Raw genomic sequence first — 23,047 nt, forward strand, 5'->3', positions numbered from 1 at the left:
TCTCGCCCTCCTGCCCCGTTCCTCTCGGTGTCAGGCGCGGCGGCGGCGTCGGCGCAACGGGCGGACTTCGTCCCTCCTCCTGCACCCCCCTGCTCCCGAGCGTGCACTCTTGGCTTCTCCGTCCTCCGACCCTTCGCCCCGGGGACTGGGTACCTCCTCCGGCTCAGCTCAGGGAGGAGCGGGGGCCGGTCTCCTGCTCGGCTGTCGCGTCTCCATGTCGGATAACCAGAGCTGGAACTCGTCGGGCTCGGAGGAGGATCCGGAGACGGAGTCCGGGCCGCCTGTGGAGCGCTGCGGAGTCCTGAGCAAGGTGAGCTGCCTAGGGGCCATGGGCCCATGCTCTGCCTCCCCGACTCACCTGCCGCGAGGGGAGCAGCTGAGAGCTTGGGGTGGGGCTGAGCGGGAGACACGGACTGTCCCGGTGCTGTCGCTGGGTGCAGGGCTGAGTGCTGCCGCACAAGTGCCTGGGCCAGGGCTTGGGCGGGGAGCGAGTGCTCGGGACTGCCCATTTTGCCTGTCCAGGGGCTCATCAGCCACTGCTGAGGTCCAAGAAAACGTGTATCGTTTGATATCCAGTTTGGGAGGCGCGTTGCACACCAGGACTTGAGACCCAGGGCGGCAGCAGTCTGAGTATGGGAATCTGGGTTGGGCTACAGCGGTGTCCAAACGACTGGGCATGGGAACTGGTTCATACTGAACCTCTTAAACAAGGTGGGCCTGGAAGTGCCTAGCAGAGTAAGGTTGAGGGATTATATGTATGCAGTTTGAACAGAAGCTAGAGCGACTCAGCTGAGTACTGAAATCTGCGGTGTAAACTATGTCAGGTTAGATGTAGTGAGAGAGATAAGTGTGGAGGACTTTGGTACTCTCCCTGGCACCCCCAACCCCAATTCAGAATAAAGCTATTTAATTGGCATGTGATGGGCACAAAGAAAAATTTCACAATAACCTGGAACATGTCAGAATGGATACCAACCTTTAATTGAGGAAGAAGAGCATTATTTAATAATAAAATATTTTTGCATAAGGCCAAGATAAGGAAAAGACATTTTACCTATTCTGTATTTTTAACAAATCCCTTTTCAATATTTCAGACAAGTACAAAGTCATTTGTAGGAATGTAGGTGGGTGGTCTTTTGATATTACATGATGTGTTTTCTTTTTTAATTTTTGCTATAAGAATCATACAGCCCTTTTTAACTTTACTTAAACTTTTAGAAATGATTGGACCTAGCAGTTAACTTGGAGAGAACGAGCTGGGGCCAGTCCTTGCTTGGCAAACTGGTCATAAGATACTAGGTCATGTGCAGCCACTGGCTGTTAAGAAATCACCCAGCTTCTAGAATTCATACTTTGGCAAAGCATTTGAGCATTACTTGTGGAATTGTTTCATATTAGACTTTCATAACACACCTTTAGAAAGTAATGGGACAAGGCCTAGCAAAGTCACAAATACGTCAGAACAAAAGCTTACAAACGTCAACTTTATTTTGTATAGTAGAAAAATTTTTATGGTATGTGTTGACACTGATCATTCTTGAAATTTCAGTGCAAGGTTTTCAGTAACATGAAGCCTCCAGTATTTCTTTAGATTAACAGTATCTTATAATTTAGGGATGTGCATTAAAGTCATTGTGCAATAAACATTTTCAGGTGGAAATAATTAGAAAATGGATTTTTGTTGTGATTCTTCTAGTTTCATTACTTTATTCATCAAATGAGGACACTGCCATATTACTGTAGTGTTGGTGTCAAGTATTTTATAAAAATCAGCGGTACTTTTGACCTATTGTTCATCACTTTTTAAAATATGTCTTTTTAACTTTATTTCTTTCATGAGAGAGACAGAAAACGGTAAAGAGAGGGAGGCAGAGAGAAACAAGCACCCTCAACATGGTCTCATGCCTACAGTGGTCATTACTGGTCCTTCCAGGTTTCCACCAGCCAGTATTCTCAGCACTCTACCAGGTGTATAGGTCAACCTAAGAACTGATATAGCTTCTGGCAAGCAGAACATTGTGCTACTGCTGCACTACGAAGGCCAGCCATATTGATCATCACTTTTTTAGGGGATGGAGGAGTGGAGTGACTGATGGAAAAAGTCCAGCATGCCAGTGCTGTATTTACTTTATACAGTGTAGCATAGGAGATGTATTGTAGGTTAAAAACTGAAAGACTCACCTCAGTATTTAAATGTATGGTACCATTGGCCATTTCCGTGGAAGGTGAATAACTTCAATTTTAACTATTGCTGCACATGTAGGAATAAATTAAGCTTTTAGTCTCATTCTTGTTAACAGCTATGAAATAAATTTCCCTGAAATTGAGCAATTTATGGTTATATTTTACATTATCAGGAAAGTCATAGTGCGTTTTTGTGTAGCGAAACAGAAAAATATGTCATGACTTTTCCAAAGACCCAATATTATATTTTCTGGAAGCTTTTTAATCAAGACTGTTTATTTTGTATGCATATTTTCATATTGAGTATGGTACATATGTTTGAGTCCTTTGTATTCACCTGGAAATTGAAGCAGGAGTTAGAACTCAGCATGTGTTCTTTTTCCTTTTTAATTGCTTTAGTTTTGCTATAGGGCACATGCTTGCTGGGGAAAGGGGGAGGGAGAGATAGATAAAAAGTGAAGAAATCATCCCCCAAGGGGGGATGGCCATGTTGTAATCGCTTCTCGTCTACTTTAGGGATTTGGGGCACACACATCCAGGGTAATTTTCAAACCACCAGGTCTGGGACTCAAACTGTGAAGTAGCCTTGTGGGATCCAGCTGCCTTAACTTCCATGGTACCTGTGGGCTGGTGTTCTTTTCTTTTTATTGAGTAATATACCTAAGTCCCAGTACTGATTTGTTTTGTTTCTCCTGCCCCCAAGTAGAGTTGATGGTAAATTTATATTAAAAATATACCAGTCCAGAGATTTTTGTTTTTGTTTCTCTATGACAAGTCAAAATACACAGAAATACCAAGAGGTAAATTAGTTTCTTTCTTAATTTTTTTTCCAGAGTGCGTATGCTGGACAGAGAGGGAGAAAGCACCTCCTCCCCCAACCCCCAGTGGTCAGTCACAGTCCTTTCTCTTCCATTTCTTTATTCTCTCAGGACTTTGGGCAGGCATGCACACATGTCCAGAGTGTTTTCTAGTCTGACACATCTGAGATTCGAACTGTGTGATAGGCTGTGTAGGATCTCGTTCCCTCAAATACCAGGCCACCAGAATGCCTGGAGCATATATTTTATAGACTCATTCCTTTTCTTTTCTTATTTTTTTTTAAGAATTCTTTTTTTAACAGTATTTATTTATTTTAATTTGACCAGAGAGGAACATAGCAAGAGAGAGAGAGAGGAAAAGTGAGAAAGCAAGCTGCCAGGTCTAGTACTCAGACCATAGTCAGCCATGTGGGAGTCCAGCATCCTTAACCACCACACTACCTGCAGGCCCCACAGTCATGCATGTTAAGAGAGACAGATGGAGAGCGATGACCTGATGCCACAATCCTCCAGCCTCCATTGGTTTTTGCCATAGGGCAAAAGTGTAAAGTGTAAATTTACACTGAAGAGTGTAAATTCTAAAAATGCTGGATAGATATTAATTCTAGTGCTTGTAACAAATATCAAAATGCATCATTGTTAAGAAAAGATTCATGTTTTGTGGGACTTCAGAGCAACTATCCTGGATAAAATGAATCTTATCCATCATCTTCTGAACTCCCTCCATCCTTTATAGATTACCTTACCTTCTATTTTTGAAATTCTATATATCTTTAAGAGTCCATCTCAGATACTGTCCTTTGCATAATTTTTTTGAGAGTTTTTGCTATAGAGTGCGTGTGCTTGCCAGAAAGACAGAGACAGAGAGGCAGAAAGTGAGAAATCACCCCCCAGGGTGATGGCCACACCGCAATCCTTTCTCCTCCATTCTCCTTTCAAGATCTTGGGCACGCATACAAATGTGTCTGGTGTGAGTTTAAGCCACCTGGTCCAGAATGCGAACCATGGTCAACTACATGGGAGTCCAGCAACATAGCCATTACACTAACTGCTGGTCCCGCATAATTTTTTTTTTCTTTTTAATTTGCTAGAGGGCACTTGTGGTCACTGGAAGGAGAATAAGCAATAATTAGAAAGCACTTCCCATGGGACATGAACAGAAAGAGAGAAAGAAAGAAAGTGAAACAGCACTTCCCATGGGGCATGAACACCCTGCAGTCCCTTCTGCTCCATTCTCTCAGGATTTGGGGCATTGAGTAATAGACCTAAGTCCCAGTATTGATTTGTTTTGTTTCCCCTACCCCCAAGTGGAGTTGATTTGGAATTTGGGGAGTGGGGATGATAAATTTATATTAGAAATATACCCGTCCAGATGTATAATAATCCATGCTCACAACCAGCATGATTTTCAAGCTGTCTGGTTTGGGATTTGAACTTCACAGTCGGCCATGTGGGATCCAAATACCTTAACTACCGTGTCATTGGCTGGCCCAAAACCTTTTTTTTACTGAGGATTGAGGATCTCCTGCTGTTGAATTCTCATAGAATTTTGTTTGTAACTTGTTTTTGACTCTTACTCTAAATAGATTTTTTTTTCTCTTGAATTTTTTCCTGTTGGACTATTGGCCACAGATATCACGGTTTCTCCTGTAGTGTCTAGCATATTGCCTTGTCTGCACTTGTAAAGTGGGGAAGAATGAGAGAATGTTACTAAAGAAAAGGAAAAATCTGCTTTCTAGATGTAATAATAGCAGGTAACACTTACTGTGTAAAGGGTCCTGAGAATTTGTTGGATCTTTTATAAGAAACAGGGGAACCAGCAGTTAGCGTAATGGCTATGTCGCTGGACTCCCACGTAGTCGACCGCAGTTTGCGTCCTGGACCTGGTGGCTTAAAACTCATGCCGGGTGCATGTGCATGCGTGCCCAAGATCCCGAGAGGAGAATGGAGGAGAAGGGATTGCGGCGTGATCATCCCCTCTGGGGGGGTGATTTCTCGCTTTCTGTCTCTCTTGCAAGCGCACCTGCCTTGGAGCGAAAACCTCTCAAAAAAAAAAAAAAAATAGAAAGAAGCAGTATAAAATTATGGATACACAATTGCCAGGACCCATCCTGTCACTTTATAAGGGATCTGTGTCCATGAGAGAGGTTAAGGATTAAGCTTCATTAGCTATGCATAGCTCTGCCTTAAATTAAAAAATACTGTTATATATGCCAGGCACTGTTCTAAGTCTTTTCTTATTTTTTTTTCCAATTGTTCATTTAATTTTTATTTATTATTATTCTTCAATTTGACTAGAGAGAGAGAGAGAAAGGAAGCCACCAGGTCCAGGACTCAAACAGTGGTTGGCCATTGTGGGAGTTGAGCGCCTTCACCATCACACCACCTGCTGGCCCTCTTATTTAATCCTTGTTTTTTAAATGATTATTTTATTTTATTTAATCATTCATTGATTTTTTAAATTTGATCAGAGAGAGAGGTTGACAGAAAGAGAGGAAGTGAGAAATCAAGCCACCAGATTCAGGACTCGAACCCTGGTCAGCCATGTGGGAATGTCCAGCGCTTTAACCACCATGCTACCTGCTGGTCCCGCTCTTGTTTAATCTTGGTAACTCTAAGACATAGAGTTTGTCAAAAAAACAAACCTATAAAAGGTAAGTAATTTGATCATAGTCACAATTACAGTTATGTCTTATGAAGGTTCTAATTGGAAATGAGGTATCATTAATCTATGGAATCTGCATGATAGGCAGTGGGGACCATGTAAATTTTGGAGCTGGAAACTCAAGAAGACTAATATGTAAGGTAAGTAAGCAAATATGCTTAAAAAGTAAGTCTGTAAGTTATGTAAAAGCAGAAGATACTAGAGGTAAAGTTATTAAGTGTTTTAATACTCCAGGAACCTGATAATTTTTTTTTCTTTTTTTATACCCCCCTTAGAGAACTCTTTGCTGTAGGGTACATGTGCTCTCCAGAGAGACAGAGTGAGAAATCACCCCCTGGGAGGATGGCTGTGCCACAATCCCTTCTCCATTCTCCTCTCAGGATTTTGGGCATACATACACATGTCCCCAGCGTGAGTTTTAAGCCACCAGGTCCAGGACTCAAACCATGGTTGACTACATAGGAATCCAGCAATGTAACCACTATGCCATCTGCTGGTCCTGGAACCTGATAATTTGATTGGAATAATTGAAAATAGAGAAGAGAGGAGCCAGATAGTAGCACAGATAGCTGCCTGGGTCTGACATCCTGTGAGACTGACCAACATGGGAAGGTTTCAGATTTGAGTCTGGAGACCTGCCTGAGGACACTAGGCACATGTGTACCCATGATCTGGGGCTGAATGGGAGTGGATCCTGATGTCGAGATGCTGTGGGGGTGCTAATTCTCTTTTTCTCTGTCTCTGGCTCATGGAAGAAGTAAATTTAAAAAGAAAATAGACAGAGTGAGAAATCACCCCCTGGGAGGATGGCTGTGCCACAATCCCTTCTCCATTCTCCTCTCAGGATTTTGGGCATACATACACATGTCCCCAGCGTGAGTTTTAAGCCACCAGGTCCAGGACTCAAACCATGGTTGACTACATAGGAATCCAGCAATGTAACCACTATGCCATCTGCTGGTCCTGGAACCTGATAATTTGATTGGAATAATTGAAAATAGAGAAGAGAGGAGCCAGATAGTAGCACAGATAGCTGCCTGGGTCTGACATCCTGTGAGACTGACCAACATGGGAAGGTTTCAGATTTGAGTCTGGAGACCTGCCTGAGGACACTAGGCACATGTGTACCCATGATCTGGGGCTGAATGGGAGTGGATCCTGATGTCGAGATGCTGTGGGGGTGCTAATTCTCTTTTTCTCTGTCTCTGGCTCATGGAAGAAGTAAATTTAAAAAGAAAATAAGGAAGAGGAGGCAAATGTAGGAGTTTAATATGAAGGAAAAAATGAGTTGGGTTTGGTAATGGGCTTTAAAGACTGAGAAGGGGCCAGGCAGATACGGAGTGTCTTCTATAAACTAGGCATTTTTATTATTTAATTCAGCCATTCAAACAACAGGCAAAGAAATAATCTCACAAAGGTTAAGTAACTTGTTAAAACTCTCCTTGTTCCAGTAGTAAGTAGTTAAATCTGTTTACTCCTGTATCTACTACTCTGTAGAATATGCTCACCCTGAACCACGATTTAGTCTGCATGACTGTACGAGTAGCAGTACAGCTAAGGAAATAGGAACATAAGGAAGTTCACCTTATAGGAGGAAGTGAGTTAACTTTTGTATATAACCGTATTTATTTCATGTTGATGTAGAAATGCTGCTAAATCACAAGCAAGTTAGAAGTAAGGAAGTGGTGATTAAGGAGTCTCTCTAGGATGTGTTAAATTGTTGGTTTAGGTAAGCACTTGGAGAGGGGTTGTAATGTTAGTTGAGTCTGTTTACTCCTGTATACTGTTTACTACAGTATAATTTTTTTCTTTCTTTCTTTTTGGAGAGAGTTTTGCTATTGGGCTTGTGCGCTCACCAGAGAGACAAAGTGAGAAAACCCCTCCCGGTGAGAGGTGACTGGCCACACCGCAGTCCATTCTCCATTCTCCTCAGAATTTTGGGCATACATGCACACATGCCTGGGTCTGGGATTTGAACTGCTGTTGAGTTCAGCAATGTAACCATTATGCCATCTGCTGGTCTCAACACTGCAGTATATTTTTAACAATCCATTTTTAATTATATTTGGAATCAGCAGATAGTTAGAATCATCTTATACTTAGGGCCAGCTAGTAGCTTGGTGGTTAAGATGGTTGTATCCCAAATGGCTGACTTCATGGTTCAAGTCCAGGTCCTGGTAGCTTGAAAACATGCCAGGCATGTGTGCGTATGAGCCCAAAATCCTGAAAGGAGGGATAAATGGTATTCTTTTTCAATGCCTGCATGTTTTTTAAGTCACTGAGACCAAGACTTGAACCATGTAGTTGGCTATGTGAGATACAGCCACTTTAATCATAAGTACATAAGCCATCTGGCAAATTACAAAAAGAAAAAAAAAGATCTATACATGGAACCCCAGGACAAAAAAATAAATAAAAAAAGTAAGTATTCTCATAGAGGTTACATTTTTCTCCTTTGCCTATTTATTGTGATTTTCACTGTGCAACAAGAAAATAGAAGTCATTTTAAAATTTTATTTATTTTATTTTATTTGTTATTATTTTCATTTGACTGGGGAGGTGGGGGGAGAGAGAGAAAATGAGAAAACAAGCCACCAGTCTGAGACTCAAACCACAGCCAGCCATGTAGGTGTCCTGCCCCCTTAATCACCACAATGCCTGCTGGCCCCCCACAGAAATCATTTTTAAGTACAAGAGGAAATAATCCAAGTAATTTTTTGAAACATACTTGGATTATTTTGCATTTATATTATTATTCTTGGGTTTGAAAACTTTATCTTCAGAGAAACTTGGAAAATGAATTAGTCTTTTTAAATATGTATTACTGAGTTCTGTAGTGGAAAAATTAAAGTTGATGTAGAAGTATTGAAGATTAATGATATAGTATTTTTACTTTGATGTAGTTATAACCATCATAAATTTTCATTTGGGAATAATTTACAGAAAAACTAGGATTTTGGCAATAATTAGCTTTGTACTTCTGTTGATTTAGAAGGCTTCATGCAGTACTTAGTGTAGGAGAATGAGAGACTATATAACTGAACATATTTTTCTATTAAATGTGTTAATTATGACAGTAATCAAAACAATTTGTCATGAAGATGGTGAGGAGGGGAGGATGAAAACATAATAAAACAAAATTTTTCATTGAAATCTTGCTTTGGTTTTATTCTTCAAATGTTAGAAGAAAATGCTGTATTTTATTTTTCTCTATTAATAACATTAAAAATTACTAAAAAATTATCATACAACCTAAAAAATCTCAACTTTTTCCCTTTTTTTGATCTTATTTTTTTTATTTGATTAGATTTTGCTATAGGGTATGTGCAGTCGCCACAGATAGACAGGGTGGGGATGGAGAGTGAGGATAACCGTCCCACAATCTCTCCTCCTCCATTGTCCTCTCAGGATTTTGGGCATGCACACAACATGTGCCTGGCATGTTTGTCGAGCCACCAGGTCCAGGACTCAACCTGCACAGTTGGTCATGTGGGATCCAGCTGCCTTAACCTCCATGCAACCTCCATGCAACCTACTGACTCTCAACTTTTCACTTTTAAAAAAGTTTGTTTATTCATGCTAGAGAGTATAGGTCCACACTTGTGCATGAGAAAGAGAGAAGGAAAGAATTACTTGAACAAGATCTCATCATGCCAGAATCCCCTTTCTTTAGACTTCTGGCTTGTCAACATCTTGGGCGTACACCCAAACCCACAGATGGCCATGTGGCTTTCTTCACTGCACTTCAGTTTGCTACAGATTGTACCACCAGGCTGGGCCTCAAGTTTTCACTTTTTATCATCATTTTACTGTTTATACTGTATAATTAAGTTAGGACTTTCCACCTTTGCTTTTCAAACTAGATCACTATTTCAGAAAGTTTGAACTTCTAAAATACTGACTTTTTATTTATTTTTCCTCTCCCCTCTCTCCCCAGTGGACAAACTACATTCATGGGTGGCAGGATCGTTGGGTAGTTTTGAAAAATAATACTTTGAGCTACTACAAATCTGAAGATGAAACAGAGTACGGCTGCAGGGGATCCATCTGTCTTAGCAAGGCTGTCATTACGGTAAGTTCCAGTTCTTCATTCAAGAAATATTAAGTATCAGCTATACATCAGGAACTGTTCCAGATACTGGAATGCATCTGTGTACAGAATAAAGTTCCTTGTCCTGAAGTGCTTAAATACAGCTATTTTTTTCTAAATTGTTACTAAAATTGTTTATTACTACATACTGTTGTTATTTTGTATCAGTATATGTATTTATCTAGTTGGTGTATCAAACTAGTTTAAGGACTTCAAATAAAAAGATGATAAAACATTGATATCTGATAAGATTGGGATAGTTATTTGGTGGACCAGCAGTTGACATAATGGCTGTGTTGTTGGACTCCCATCTGGTCGACTGTGGTTCAAGTCCCAAGGCCAGTGGCTTAAACTCAGGCCAGGCACGTGTGTGTGCATGCGCGAGAGGAAAATGGAGAAGAAGGGATTGCAGCATGGCCATCTCCCCCCAGAGAGTGATTTCTCTCACATTTTGTCTCTGTCTCTCCCTGCCTTTCTGGCAAGTGCACATGCCCTATGGTAAAAACCTCTCCAAAGGAAAAAAAAAAGATTGGGATAGTTATTTGATAGGTTATTGGAATGTTAAAGCAATAAAACAAAGATAGCATTTTTAAACTTTAATTTAAAATATGTAAGGTATATTTATTTGCCAACTTTTTGATATGGAGTTAATGCCTTCTCTCTGTGGTTTTGAGAGAAGTTGTTCTTGTGTAAACTCTTGGATCATTGGAAAAGTCATAATGTATTTTTGTTTTTCTATGCAAAAATACATCATGACTTTTCTGACACCTAATATATCCCTAATGCATGATATGTAATTTCAAATTTTGACTTCTCTAATGTGGGATAAAAGATTGAAGATACTTTTTTTTTTTTCTTTTAATATTGCCAAAGGGCACACGCACTTGCTAGAAAGATAGTACCCCACAGTGAGGTGTGATCACACTGCAGTCCCCTTTCCATTTCTCCATTCTCTTAGGATTTGGGGCACACAACACTGGCATGTTTTCAAGCCACCAGGGCTGTGATTTGAACTACTGTTGGCAGTATGCGATCTGGCTTCTTTAACTACTAGGCCATGGGACTGGCCCCTAAAGATACTTTCTAAAAACCTCTAGTATAGTCTATTTCTGTTTTTGTGTGTTTTTTTTTTTTCTCTTCTGTTACTTTGCAGTTATCTTTAATTCAACACCCTTTAAAAGAATAACTCATCATTATTAAGACATTCTAGGGACTAGCATGTGGCTAGATAGTTAAGGTGCTGGACTTCTATATGGCTAACCGTGGTTTGAGTCCTCAACCTAGTGGTTTCCTTTCTCACTCTCTCTCTCTGTCTCTGTCTCTTTCTCTCTTTGGCGAGTGCATGTGCCCTATAGCAAATTAGAAAGTAATATAATAATAAAATAAAATAAATAATTCTTTTTTATTAAAAAAAAGACATTCTACTTAGTTTACATTAGTTTGGTTTATACTGGAGTAACTCTTTTTGTACTTGTAGTCCATAGACTTAGATAATGTTTACGTTATGTAAGGACTATCAACAAGTAAACTGGCATAAACAGGTTTGTGAACAAACAACTGACATATTAAGCATGTGACTTAACTAGTGGGATCAGAAGTACCTCATTATACCAAAACAGCGTATTAGTTGAGAGTGGCAGCATGCCATAGGCATACTTAATGAAGGGCAATAAAAAAAGGTGTCGACTACAGTAGGGCAGTCAAATGGAGGTCAGTTAAGGAATATATTTTTAAAATCCAAAAGTGGATATGCTAAAACAAAATAACTATAGATTTTACTAACCTATTCAAGGAAGAGTCATATTTTTCTTATGATAGAATTTATATTCCTTATAAAAGTAAAAGGTATACTTTGGGTTTTTATTGATCTAAATTTGACTCATACATATTCATATTATGCATTTAAGGAAAATCTTGCAGTATTTTTTCATCATTTTTCATACATTTTGACACCCTTATATATTCAAAGTTTGAAAAGAAAAGCTTAGTTGAACATCAAGTTGGAAAAACAGGAATTATCTTGAAGTGTTTGATAATGAAACGACTACTCTACATTTTAGAGACTTTTTTTTACAGAGAGATTTTTGCTATAGGGTGTGTGCGCTTGCCAAAGAGACAGATAAAAAGTGAGAAATCACTCCCTGGGGGGATGGCCACACTGCAATCCCTTCACCATTCTCTTCTTGAAATTTTGGGCGCACACACCCAAAATGTGCCTGATGTGAGTTTTAAACCATTGGTTCTGAGAAGCAAACCATGGTTGGTCATGTAGGAGTCTAGCAGTGTAACCATTATGCCATCTGCTGATTCAATTTTAGAAATATTTTTTAAAAAGATATCCTAAACATAAAGACTCTGTTTATTTTGACTGATATGTGGTACATTGTAGTGTTTTTTGAAACTGTATGTAGTTTAATATTTTGAGTTTTTTCACTTTTGCGATAGATTATTATTCATAACATGGGACACATAGTATATAAAAATATACTTTACAGTCTTGAACTGTCTTTTCTTTGGTTCTTTCCCACTTGTCCACCCTTTCTTTTACGTATCATCAAATGCTTATTAGGTGCATTGTTTGACTCTGAAAATAGTATGTTGATGGTTGATATGAAAATAGAAGGAATTGAAATTTTATCTGTAGACTTAAATATGGTTATATTGTCTTGAATTATAGGCTATAATAGTTCATGGCTATTCGGAGAAAAAAATTTTAAATATTTATTTAATTTTAGTTATGATGATTATTTTTTAATTTGCTAGAGGGCATATGTGCTCTGCAGAGAGAAACAGAGAGAGAGGAAAAATGAGAAATCAAGCTGCCAAGTCTGGGGTTCTTACCAGGGTTGGCCATATAGGAGCCCAAGGCCTTAAACTACCAGACTACCTGATGGCCCCGAAAAGAAAAATTTTAATAAACGTCAACATTATATCTGCTCAGGAAAAAAGTTTATTATAAAAATTTTTTAAAACATTTAAAAACTTTCATCATGATACAGAGTTGAACTGGGTAAGAAAGTAAAATAATTTGAATACTGTTCTTGGAAGGAAGGATTTAAAAGTAACCAGTGGAAATGTTTAGTGGGCTAAGTACCTAGTAGACAGGTAAAAAGATGAGTGGGACAGCATAAAGAGTGATAGCCGTAGACTGAAACAGATGAGAGAAATGCAGTCATTTACCTGACTTTACCTTTGACTCTATTACTTGCTTTATGGGTTCACAGTCTCCATGTTAAATATTTCATGGAAATTTTAAGATAAAACTGAATTTGGTGGGAACTAGCAGTTAGCGTAATGGCTATGTCGCTGGATTCCCACGTAGTTGACCGCGGTTCGTGTCCCGGACCCGGTGGCTTAAAACTCACACCGGGCGCGTGTGCGTGCGTGCCCAAGATCCCGAGAGGAGAATGGAGGAGAAGGGATTGTGGCGTGACCATCCCCCCTGGGGGGTGATTTCTCGCTTTCTGTCTCTATGTCTCTCTTTGTCTGTCTGGCGAGCGCACGCACCCTACAGTGAAAATCTCTCCAAAAAAAAAAAAAAAAAAAGTGTATTTGGTGAACTTCTCAGGGTGAACTTTACAAATAGAATATATAATTTAGTTAAATTTTTTTTAAAGTATTAATCTTTGTTGAATACATATCCCTTTCTATTTTTTTCTTTTCTTTGTTTCCTCTTAAGTTTACTTATTTCATGAGCAAAAGAGGCAAAGAAGAAGTAAGAGAGTGGCAAGCAGTTGTCCACCCCAAAACAGGGTCCACATGCCACATTCTACCCCCAGCTTCAGCTAGCTCTTATTACAGACATGTATCACATGCATGCATAGGGAGGCCTCAGAACCTGAACCCAGGGCCTTTGTGGGTCCAGCATTGCGAGAGTGTTGTATTAACTGCTGCGCCAATGGCTAGCTGCCTTTTTATTCCTTAAATATAGGCTATTGCCTATATTACTTAATCTTCAAAGGCAAAAAATAAATGTTAATGTTAAATTTATTCTTGGCATCCTTATAAAACCAATAGTATTCATATATGAAGAGATCTGGACTGGAAGAGTATTGACTTTACTGTAATCCTTCATTACTATGTATTATTTGTAGGTGGACCTAGTGTCTAAAATCATATTTTCTTATAGATCCTAATTTATTATTAACCTTTATTTTAGTTTAACAAGTCATTCTTAAAAAAATCATATTTGGTTGTGTGATAATAAACTGGGTGAAATGCTTTTAAGGAACAAAATATTTTCTGAGAGAATTTGTTCTTTAATGTGAAGGGAATTGGGAGTAAGCGGAAGAGAAGAAAAACAATATTTCTTCATTTTGTGGGGGGAAAAAGATATCGCATGTGGAAGAAATGTTTGTAGAAAGTTGAATTTTGGAATTAGCAGTGGCATGGTGATTGAGACACTGGACTCCCACATAGCCAACTGCAGTTTGAGTCCTCAACCCCGTGGTTTTAAACTCAAGCCTGGTGGCTACATGCATGCCCAATCTTTTTTTTTTTTTGGAGAGGTTTTCACTGTAGGGCACGTGCGCTCGCCAGACAGACAGAGAGAGACATAGAGACAGAAAGCGAGAAATCACCCCCCAAGAGGATGGTCATGCCGCAGTCCCTTCTCCTCCATTCTCCTCTCGGTATCTTGGGTACGTATACACACGCGCCCGGCATGAGTTTTAAGCCACTGGGTCCGGGACGTGAACCACTGTCGACTACGTGGGAGTCCAGTGACATAGCCATTACGCTAACTGCTGGTTCCCATGCATGCCCAATCTTGAGAATGGAGGAGAAGGGATTGTGGCATGGCCATCCCCCATGGGGGATGATTTCTCACTTTCTCTGTCTCTCTTTTTCTCTGGTGAGTGCATGCACCCTTTAGCAAAAATCTCTCAAAAAAGAAAGTTGAATTTCTCAATTGTTGTGGTTTAATAGTTAATTGCTTAAGATTCTGCCACTGCTACAAAACTTAGCATATCAGATATTCAGAATGTTTTAGTTTTATTCGTTTCAATCAGAAGCAATTATTTGTGGAGTGTTTGAATTGTTCTTTATTTTTTATTCTTTTTTTTTTAGGTTTTTGCCAAAGAGAGGAAAAGTGAGAAATCATCCCCCAGGGGGATAGTCATGGTACAATCCATTCTCTTCCATTCTCTTGGGTTTTGGGGCATGCCTGCACGTGCCTGGTGCGATTTTCAAGCTGCTAAGTGTAGGGCTCAAACTGCCGTCAGCCAGGTACACGTCCAGCACCTTAGCCTCTATGTCACCTGCTGGCCCCCTTAAGTACATGAAGAAAAATGTATTTAATTAAAAAAAAAATAATAACTCATGAGATTAAAAACTATAAAAATGGTCCAACCAAGTTGTGTGATGATTGAGGCAGCTGGATCCAACGTGGCCAAGTATGCCATTTGAGTCCCGGACCTGGCAGTTTGAAGAATATGCCAGGCATAGACGCATGTGTGTCCCAAATCTCAAGAAGATAACGGAGGAGGGGACCAGCAGTTAGCGTAATGGCTATGTCGCTGGACTCCCACGTAGTCGACTGCGGTTCGCGTCCCGGACCCGGTGGCTTAAAACTCACACCAGGCGCATGTGTGTGCGTGCCCAAGATCCCGGGAGGAGAATGGAGGAGAAGGGATTGCGGTGTGACCATCCCCCCCGGGGGGTGATTTCTCGCTTTCTGTCTCTATGTCTTTCTCTGCCTGTCTGGCGAGCGCACGTGCCCTATAGGAAAAAAAAAACCTCTCCAAAAAAAAGAAGATAATGGAGGAGAAGGAATTGTGTTGTGGCGATCAGCCCTAGGGGTAATTTCTAATTTTCCCTCTTTCTCTCTGTCTCTGGCAAGTGCATGTACTCTATAGCAAAAATTTTTTAAAAAAAAATTTTTTTTAAGCATAATAAAGTAAACATTCTCTTTATTGTTTTTTTTTTTTTTTTTTGAGGTTTTTGTCATAGGTCATGTGCTCTTGTTGGAGAGAGAGGAAAAATAAGAAATCCTTTCACAGGGTGATGGCCACACCTCAGTCTCTCCTCCATTCTCTTCTCGGGATGTTGGACATGTATGCACACGCACCTAGCATGATTTTCAAGCCTACAGTCCAAACCTCAGACCATAGTAGGGTGTATGGGGAGTCCAGTGTCTTAACCACCCTATGACCTATTGACCCCAGTAAACATTCTCTTTATTCTTATTCCTTTGTTCAAGAAAAAGTGAAGTTAAATTTCCAGTCACCTTTCTTAACATACAATATTTGTATGACTATACAGGCATTTATTTGTTTATATCCTTCATTTTTATTTACACAAACATACTAAACCCATTGTTTTGTACTTTGTTTACTTTTATTAATTTTAGCCATTAACTACTTTCTGTTGAATGTATAGATGTATCATATTTACTTGTCCCTTCCCTTTTCTCAGATATTTTGATTATGTCTGAATTGTTTTGCTACAAATATTATTGGAACAAATATATATATATATTCCTTATATACCCTCAAGTATTGAAGAGGTTGGATTTTGCCAAATATTAAAATATTTGTCACACTTTTAATTAATAATAGTTATCTTACTATTTTTAATTGGTTATATTTTATATTTATGAGGTTAACTTCTAAGTTTGTGGAAGGTTTTAAAAAATTCATGTGAAATACATATTACAAAAAACTATTAATGATTTCAAGAATTTTTTGTATCAACTATAAACTCACATTTTAATTTCATTTCGGTCTGTTTTTGTTTTTTTGTTTTTTAAGGTTTTTTTTTTTTGCTGTAGAGCATGTGTGCTTGCTGGAGAGAAACAGAGAGACAGGGAAAGTGAGAAATTATTCCCCCCAGAGGGGATGGCCACATTGCAATCCCTTCTCCATTCTACTCTCAGTATTTCAGGCTACCAGATCCAGAACTGCGTAGATGGCCATGTGGGATCCAGCAGCCTTAACCTCCATGCCATCTGCTAGCCCTCCATAATCTTTTGAAGTGCCCCTATATAGCATGTTTATATGTCGTCGTCTTCCAGTTGCTTATTTAACTTTTTTTTTTTTTTTTTTTTTTTTTTTTTTTTTACTTTTTTCCTTACTGATTTATAGAGGTCTTTGTAATGTAATTAGCCATTTGCCATATTTGTTGCAGACATTTTCCCAAGGATTGTCATGTGTCTATTTCTTTTTTTTTTTTAAGTTTGTTTATTTCTGGTTTTATCTCAGATACATGCATAGACAGATTGTATTGCTTACAAAAATACCTGGGACTATGATTTATAAAGATTAGCGGTTTATTTGATTCATGATTCCAGTGGCTGGAAAGTTCCAGTGTATGTGGTTGACATCAGGCAGACTACAACCTGGCTGACAGAAGCAGAGAGCAGGTGGGCACATACAGAAATAAAACAATCTACTCTTGAAAACTAACCCCTTCTCATGAGTACTAGAATTTACTTGGTCTCTGGAGAGACAGCATTAATCCATTTGAAATCCATTGCTTCCATGATCCAGTCACTGCTCACTAGGCTCATATTCTAAAACATGAATCTTTGGTGGTTCATTATCTGAATCATAATCCCCAGCAAAGTTTTTGTGCTGTTCTTTGCCCCCAACCTTAGCCATTCTGGATCATGAATGGTTACTCACATACCCAATATGCATAGGGAGGGCCCAGGATATGAACCCTGGAACCCTTCTATATGGGTACAGTTGTATCAGTGGTGTGCCTCAGTCTTCAGTGATCCTACTTCTTTGCTTGTTTTGTAGTTTTTTTAGGCTCTAATGGAAATTTATCATTTTTATATAGTCTTATTGACCTTTCCCTTTTTGGTTTCTGTGTTTGGTTGTGTTTAGATTGGTGTTTCCCCTCATATTACATCTCTATATAAATGTAGTTGTATTTTCATCTAGAATTTACATATTGCTTTAGATTGCTTTAAAAGTCAGTTTAAGGAGCGATGTGGGATGTAGCTTTTATTTCCCCCCAAGTAACTAACCATATATCCTAATGCTGTTTATTGGATAATTCACCTTGTCCTTACTGATTTTAATTATCACTTTTATCATATATATTACCTTCTCGTTTGTATTTTAGGTTGTTTCTGAACTCTCTGCTGTTCTTTTGGTTTGTCTGTTCCTTCTTGTGCCATTTTTAATATTACATTGCTGGTATTTCTTGAACAAGTGCCTTAACTACTAGTGGTCTGTTTGTAAAGAAAAAAGAAGTAAAGTGGGGCCAGCAGGTGGCATGGTGGTTGAGGCATTGGACTTCTCTTGTGGCCGACCGAGATTTGAGTCCCGGACCTGGTGGGTTGCTTCCTCATTTTCTCTCTGTCTCTCTCTGGTGAGTGCATGTAAAAAAATAGTAATAATTAAAAATAAAATTTAAAAAGTAATTTGCAATTACTAAATTATGAAATAGAGACTTTTGGTACAATAGAAATAGTATTGTCTTTGGAATTGGTTTGCCTAAATTTTGTAGTCTTAAGTCTTAACTTTAGGCATTCAACTTTGTATAGAACTTTTTAAGTAGAATTTCTATTAATCTTGTCATAGGTTGGTTATAGGAAAATGTCTTCATGAATTACGTTTTCATATTTTCAAAAGGAAAATAAGAGGTAATGAAAGATGTTTACTACCAGATTTTTTTAAAAAAAGAAGAAGCCAGATAGCTCTTAGGTATAGCAAGAGGGAAAGTTGAAAGATCTTGGCAAAATTAAAGAAGTCAGTGGAAATATTAAAAACAAAGGATGAAAGTTTCAAAATTGAATAGAACCATAAAAATAAAAAATTTAAAATTACCAAATGAAAAATAGTCAGTGCTAACATTTGTTAACATGGAATTGTAAAGTAAGAAGTTATGTTATAGATATAATAATTGTAAATAAGTTATATATAGATATAATTAATAACTAATGTTTAACAAATTGGATAATTTTCATAAAAGATGATTAATGCCATAAATAGTCATCATAGAAGGAACTCCAGATTGGTGAGAAATCCAAGAAGCAGGCTTTTATCAAGTGTGCAGTTCTGCTGCATTGAGCTGTATTGTGAGAACTGAAAAAAGAGGAAAGCATTGCAATAAGCCGTATTAGGTAAGAAACTAGTTGATAAGTTTTTTTCATTTGAGGAACATTTGCCAATATATTTAAAGAAATTACTAATAGTATCTTGGCTCTGGGACCAGCAGATGGAGTAATGGCTATGTCCTGGACTCCCATATGGGTGACTGCAGTTCAAGTCTTGGACTTGGAGGCTTAAAACTCATGCCAGGCACTTGTGCATGCATGCCCAAAATCCTGAAAGGAGAATAGAGGAGAAGGGATTGCAGTGTGGCCATCCCCAAAGGGGGTGATTTCTCACTTTCTGTCTCTCCGGTGAGCACACATGTATTATAGAAAAAAAAAAAAATCTCTCTAATTTAAAAAGAATCTTAGCTCTGCTAAGATTTATGTCTTGAGATACTAATATCTGTTCAATAGTTTATTTGAAAACAATATCCTTTATCTTTTGATAACTAGAATGTAACTCAAACATTGTAACTGAAATAACATGCATATAGCAGGAAATATTTTAAATATGTGGTAAGAGGTCTAAGAAAAGTCAAAACATAAAAGAGGAAACATTGAAATATGGGATACAGATGTTGAAATTTCTTACTGAGAGTTATGTAATTACAAAATATGTTAGTTTGCCATGGTTGCTATAACATAGTACAGTAAACTTAATGGCTTAAACAACAGTTTAAGAGTCCCACAGTTCTAGAGTTGTAATTCAAATCAAGGTGTGAGCAGGTTTGTTAAATTGACTATGAGGACAAACCTGTTCCTTGCCTCACCAATCCTGCTCCTGTTAGTTTGTTGGCCATCTTTGGCATGCCTTGGCTTGTAGACACATCAGTCTAATCTCTGCCCTCTTGTTCACATAGTATCTCCGTGTGTGTGTGTGTGTGTGTGTGTGTGTGTGTGTACACGTGCGCATGCGCGTGTATGTGTGTGTCCAAATTTCCTCTTTCATAAAGATACCAGTCATACTGGATTAGGACCCAATCTAATACAGTGTGACCTCATCCTAACCAATTATATCTGCAATGACATTATTTCCAAATAAGGTCACAGGAGGTACTAGGATTTAGGACTTGAATGTATGAATTTGATGGGACATAGTTCAACTGAAAACACAAAGTATCAGTTAAGACTAGACGCCCGGACCAGCAGATGGCATAATGGTTATGATACTGGATTCCCACATGGTCAACCATGGTTTGAGTCCTGGGCCTGGCAACTTAAAAGTCACTCCTGGCACATGTACATACATGCCCAAAATCTCAAGGGGAGAATGGAGGAGAAAGGATTGTGGCTTGGCCAACCTCACCGGGAGTGATTTCTTGCTTCTGTCCTTCTGTCTCTGGTGAGCGCATGCACCCCCTATAGCAAAAATGTCTCTTAAAAAAAAGACCAATTCACGTCTTTTGATTCCTGTCTGCTTTTTTTTTTTTTTTTTTTTTTTTAATCAGGTATCACTAAGCAAAAATTGTTGCCTCTATACATACTACCCTGGGAAAAAAAAAAAGCAGTGATTTTCACTATTTTTTAATTTTAAGTTTTTACATTGTTCACAGTGGAACCCTGTTGTTTCATTAAGGTGACAATGATTCAGATTTTAAACTATTTACTAAACAGTTCATCATGTAGTCAATTCATCAGGGAAGCTGATTTTACTATTGAGCTGCTGCTTTTGAGTCAGTGCTACATAGGCTTGAGCTTTATCATTTCATCATTGAAGGAAGAAAACCATAGCTAATAGAGAGAGCTGAGCTATTTTCTTAGTCCCCAAGTTAGAGAATATTTATTATCCAACAATGATTTCTTTGAAAAATACACGTTTCCTCTAGTAAGGATATCACTTAACGAAGAAAAACATCACTTGTAGATTGATTATGAGGAGCCAAGAGACCAAGAAGTCATCACCATTTGAAGTTCCTCCAAAAATTTAAGACATTCTCTAAAGTGATAATATCTTGAATGTTAGAGATAGGATTTGTTAATGATTTCTGGAATATATATAAATCCAATTTCATAAAGTAAAGTCATCTCCTGTTATGAAAACTTTGTTTCATTTGGCTTTTTAAAAGTTAGAAAATTCATTCAGGTAAGGATATATCTACTTTACCACCTTCCGTATAAAAAGAATAATAAAAGGGTTAAAATATTTTTAAACCCCAAAGACAGGAAGAGCAGGAAAGGAAACAATAGAGCACAACATTGGAAGCTAGAAAACAGATGGTCAAGTGCTAAGTGAGTTATTAAATCTGAGAAACCTAGATCCTAAATTATCAGTTTGAAAAGCTGAGGAAGAGATTTATATCATAATCGGATAACACTTTAGTAGCATTGAGTACCTCCTGAAATGAGGCTTTGGGGATGGAAGATGTAAAAAAGGAGAATGAGTTGAATATCATTTTTAGAAGCAATCACATCCCTAGGTTTTTCTCTTGTACTCAAGGCCTCCATAGAAAATAGTAGGTCTTGGGACCAGCCGTTAGCGTAATGGCTATGTTGCTGGACTCCCATGTAGTTGACCGCGGTTCAATTCCCGGACCCGGTGACTTAAAAAAACTCATGCCAGGCGCATGTGCATGTGTGCCCAAGATCCCAAGAGGAGAATGGAGGAGAAGGGATTGCACCTTGGCCATCCCCCCTGGGAGGATGATTTCTCGCTTTCTATCTCTCTGTCTGGTGAGCGCACACGCCCTACTCTGTGTGGGGGGCGCACACACCCAAAAGAAAAAAAAAAAAAAAAAAAAAAAAATACTCAGAAAAAAAGAAAATAGTAGGTCTTTGGGAATGATACCAAATACAGGGGAATTAAGGGAAATAAGGAGACCAAATACTGACATCTCATTTTACTCCATCCCAACTTGTTCCCCATTTGTCTCCCCATCACTGGCAACAAATCTTTATCTTCAGTGCAGGAGCTGCTGTAGTCTTCTGTGGAGAATCCACCCTAAGAAGAAAGACTTAAAGATAATTACATAAGTTTCATAACAAAGTAACCCAGCTAGATTATTCTACAGAGAATTCTATCTTTGAAAAACTTGGTCTTCTAGTCAGCTTTGTAGATCCCTCACTCTTAAAAATGTGCAGCCAGCCACTGACTATCAGTCAGTATGAAAGATATCAAGAGGATACACTCTATATAAACAAAATACTCAAGTATTCAACAAAAACAAATATTTGTCAGTAGTTTTAAAGAGATGAGACTGTACAGTCATGAAATTTAAAAAGTATACTGTTAAAAAAAGGGTAAATAAGAATTTTTGGACTTTATAAAGAGAGTAGCAGTGATGAAAATAAAAGGGTTGGAACATAATATTGTAGATACTTCCCAAGCATAAAAATATTTCTTTAAAAAATAATAAATAGAAGAAAAGGTAAAACTAAAGTAATGATCTAAGAGTGCTAACATCTGAACATTAGGTATTTCTGTAAGAGAGAGCAGAGAAGGAAAGAATTATCAGAGAATACAAAAATTTATAGAAGTAACGTATGCAAATTTTCACAGTAAAAAGACTGTAGAAGTCCCAGCATAAGAGATGAAAGACCCACAGTAAAAAAACGCATTGTTATGAGTCAGACCATTGGGAAGAAAGATCCTGGATGCTTCGAGAAGAAAAAACAGCACAAAAAATGATAAGGATTTAGAATAACCCTGGTTTTCCCAAGCACAACACTGGAAGCTAAAATCCAGTAGACCATGTCTTCTTTCTTCTGAAAACTTTTTTTTTTCAAGGTTTTTGCTTTAGGGCCTGTTGGAGAGACAGCGGTAAAGTGAGAAATCATGCCCGCCTATCCCCCGTGGGGAGTGGGGGTTTCTATACCACAGTCCCTTCATCTTCATTCTCCTCTTGGGATCGTGGGCATACATGAGCATGCACCAAGCATTATTTTTAAGTTGTCAGGTCCAGGACTTGAACTGTGGTCGCCCATGTGGAAGTCTAGTGCCTTAACCACTATACCACCTGCCAGCCCTGATACTGCTGCTTTTCATATCATGTCTTGAAGAACTGTTTAGCCCCTTAAACTGTCTTCATGGCTTCCAGGTAGCTGAAGACTGGTAGACTTGTGATAAACAGCCTTTTCAAAAATATCTTCTTAAAAGATATAAAATAACTCCACATCTATAAAATTTCTACCCAAAGGAGACATTTTTATCACTGCTTGTAAACAAATATTACCAAAACTACAAAATTATTGCTTAAGAAAAAGGTAACAAACTAGTGCAGTGGTTTTATATGCTTCTGTCCCATGGC

General features: G+C 38.5%; 1 protein-coding gene across 2 annotated transcripts in view; it reads left to right on the forward strand.

The window, feature by feature from the left end:
• CERT1 (ceramide transporter 1) overlaps nt 1–23,047 on the forward strand; it is a 145,896-nt gene that overhangs the window by 1,674 nt on the left and 121,175 nt on the right. Inside the window, exons 3-4 of one of the 2 annotated variants that reach the window (XM_006167785.3) lie at nt 7–310; nt 9,605–9,739. In XM_006167785.3, coding sequence (XP_006167847.1) covers nt 7–310; nt 9,605–9,739 — 439 coding nt within the window. Of the gene's footprint in view, nt 1–6; nt 311–9,604; nt 9,740–23,047 lie in introns of those variants that run through there. The other variant, XM_006167784.3, reaches the window with a different exon arrangement.

Source organism: Tupaia chinensis, unplaced genomic scaffold (genome assembly GCF_000334495.1).
Source record: "Tupaia chinensis unplaced genomic scaffold, TupChi_1.0 Scaffold145093_1, whole genome shotgun sequence".
Taxonomy (NCBI): domain Eukaryota; kingdom Metazoa; phylum Chordata; class Mammalia; order Scandentia; family Tupaiidae; genus Tupaia; species Tupaia belangeri.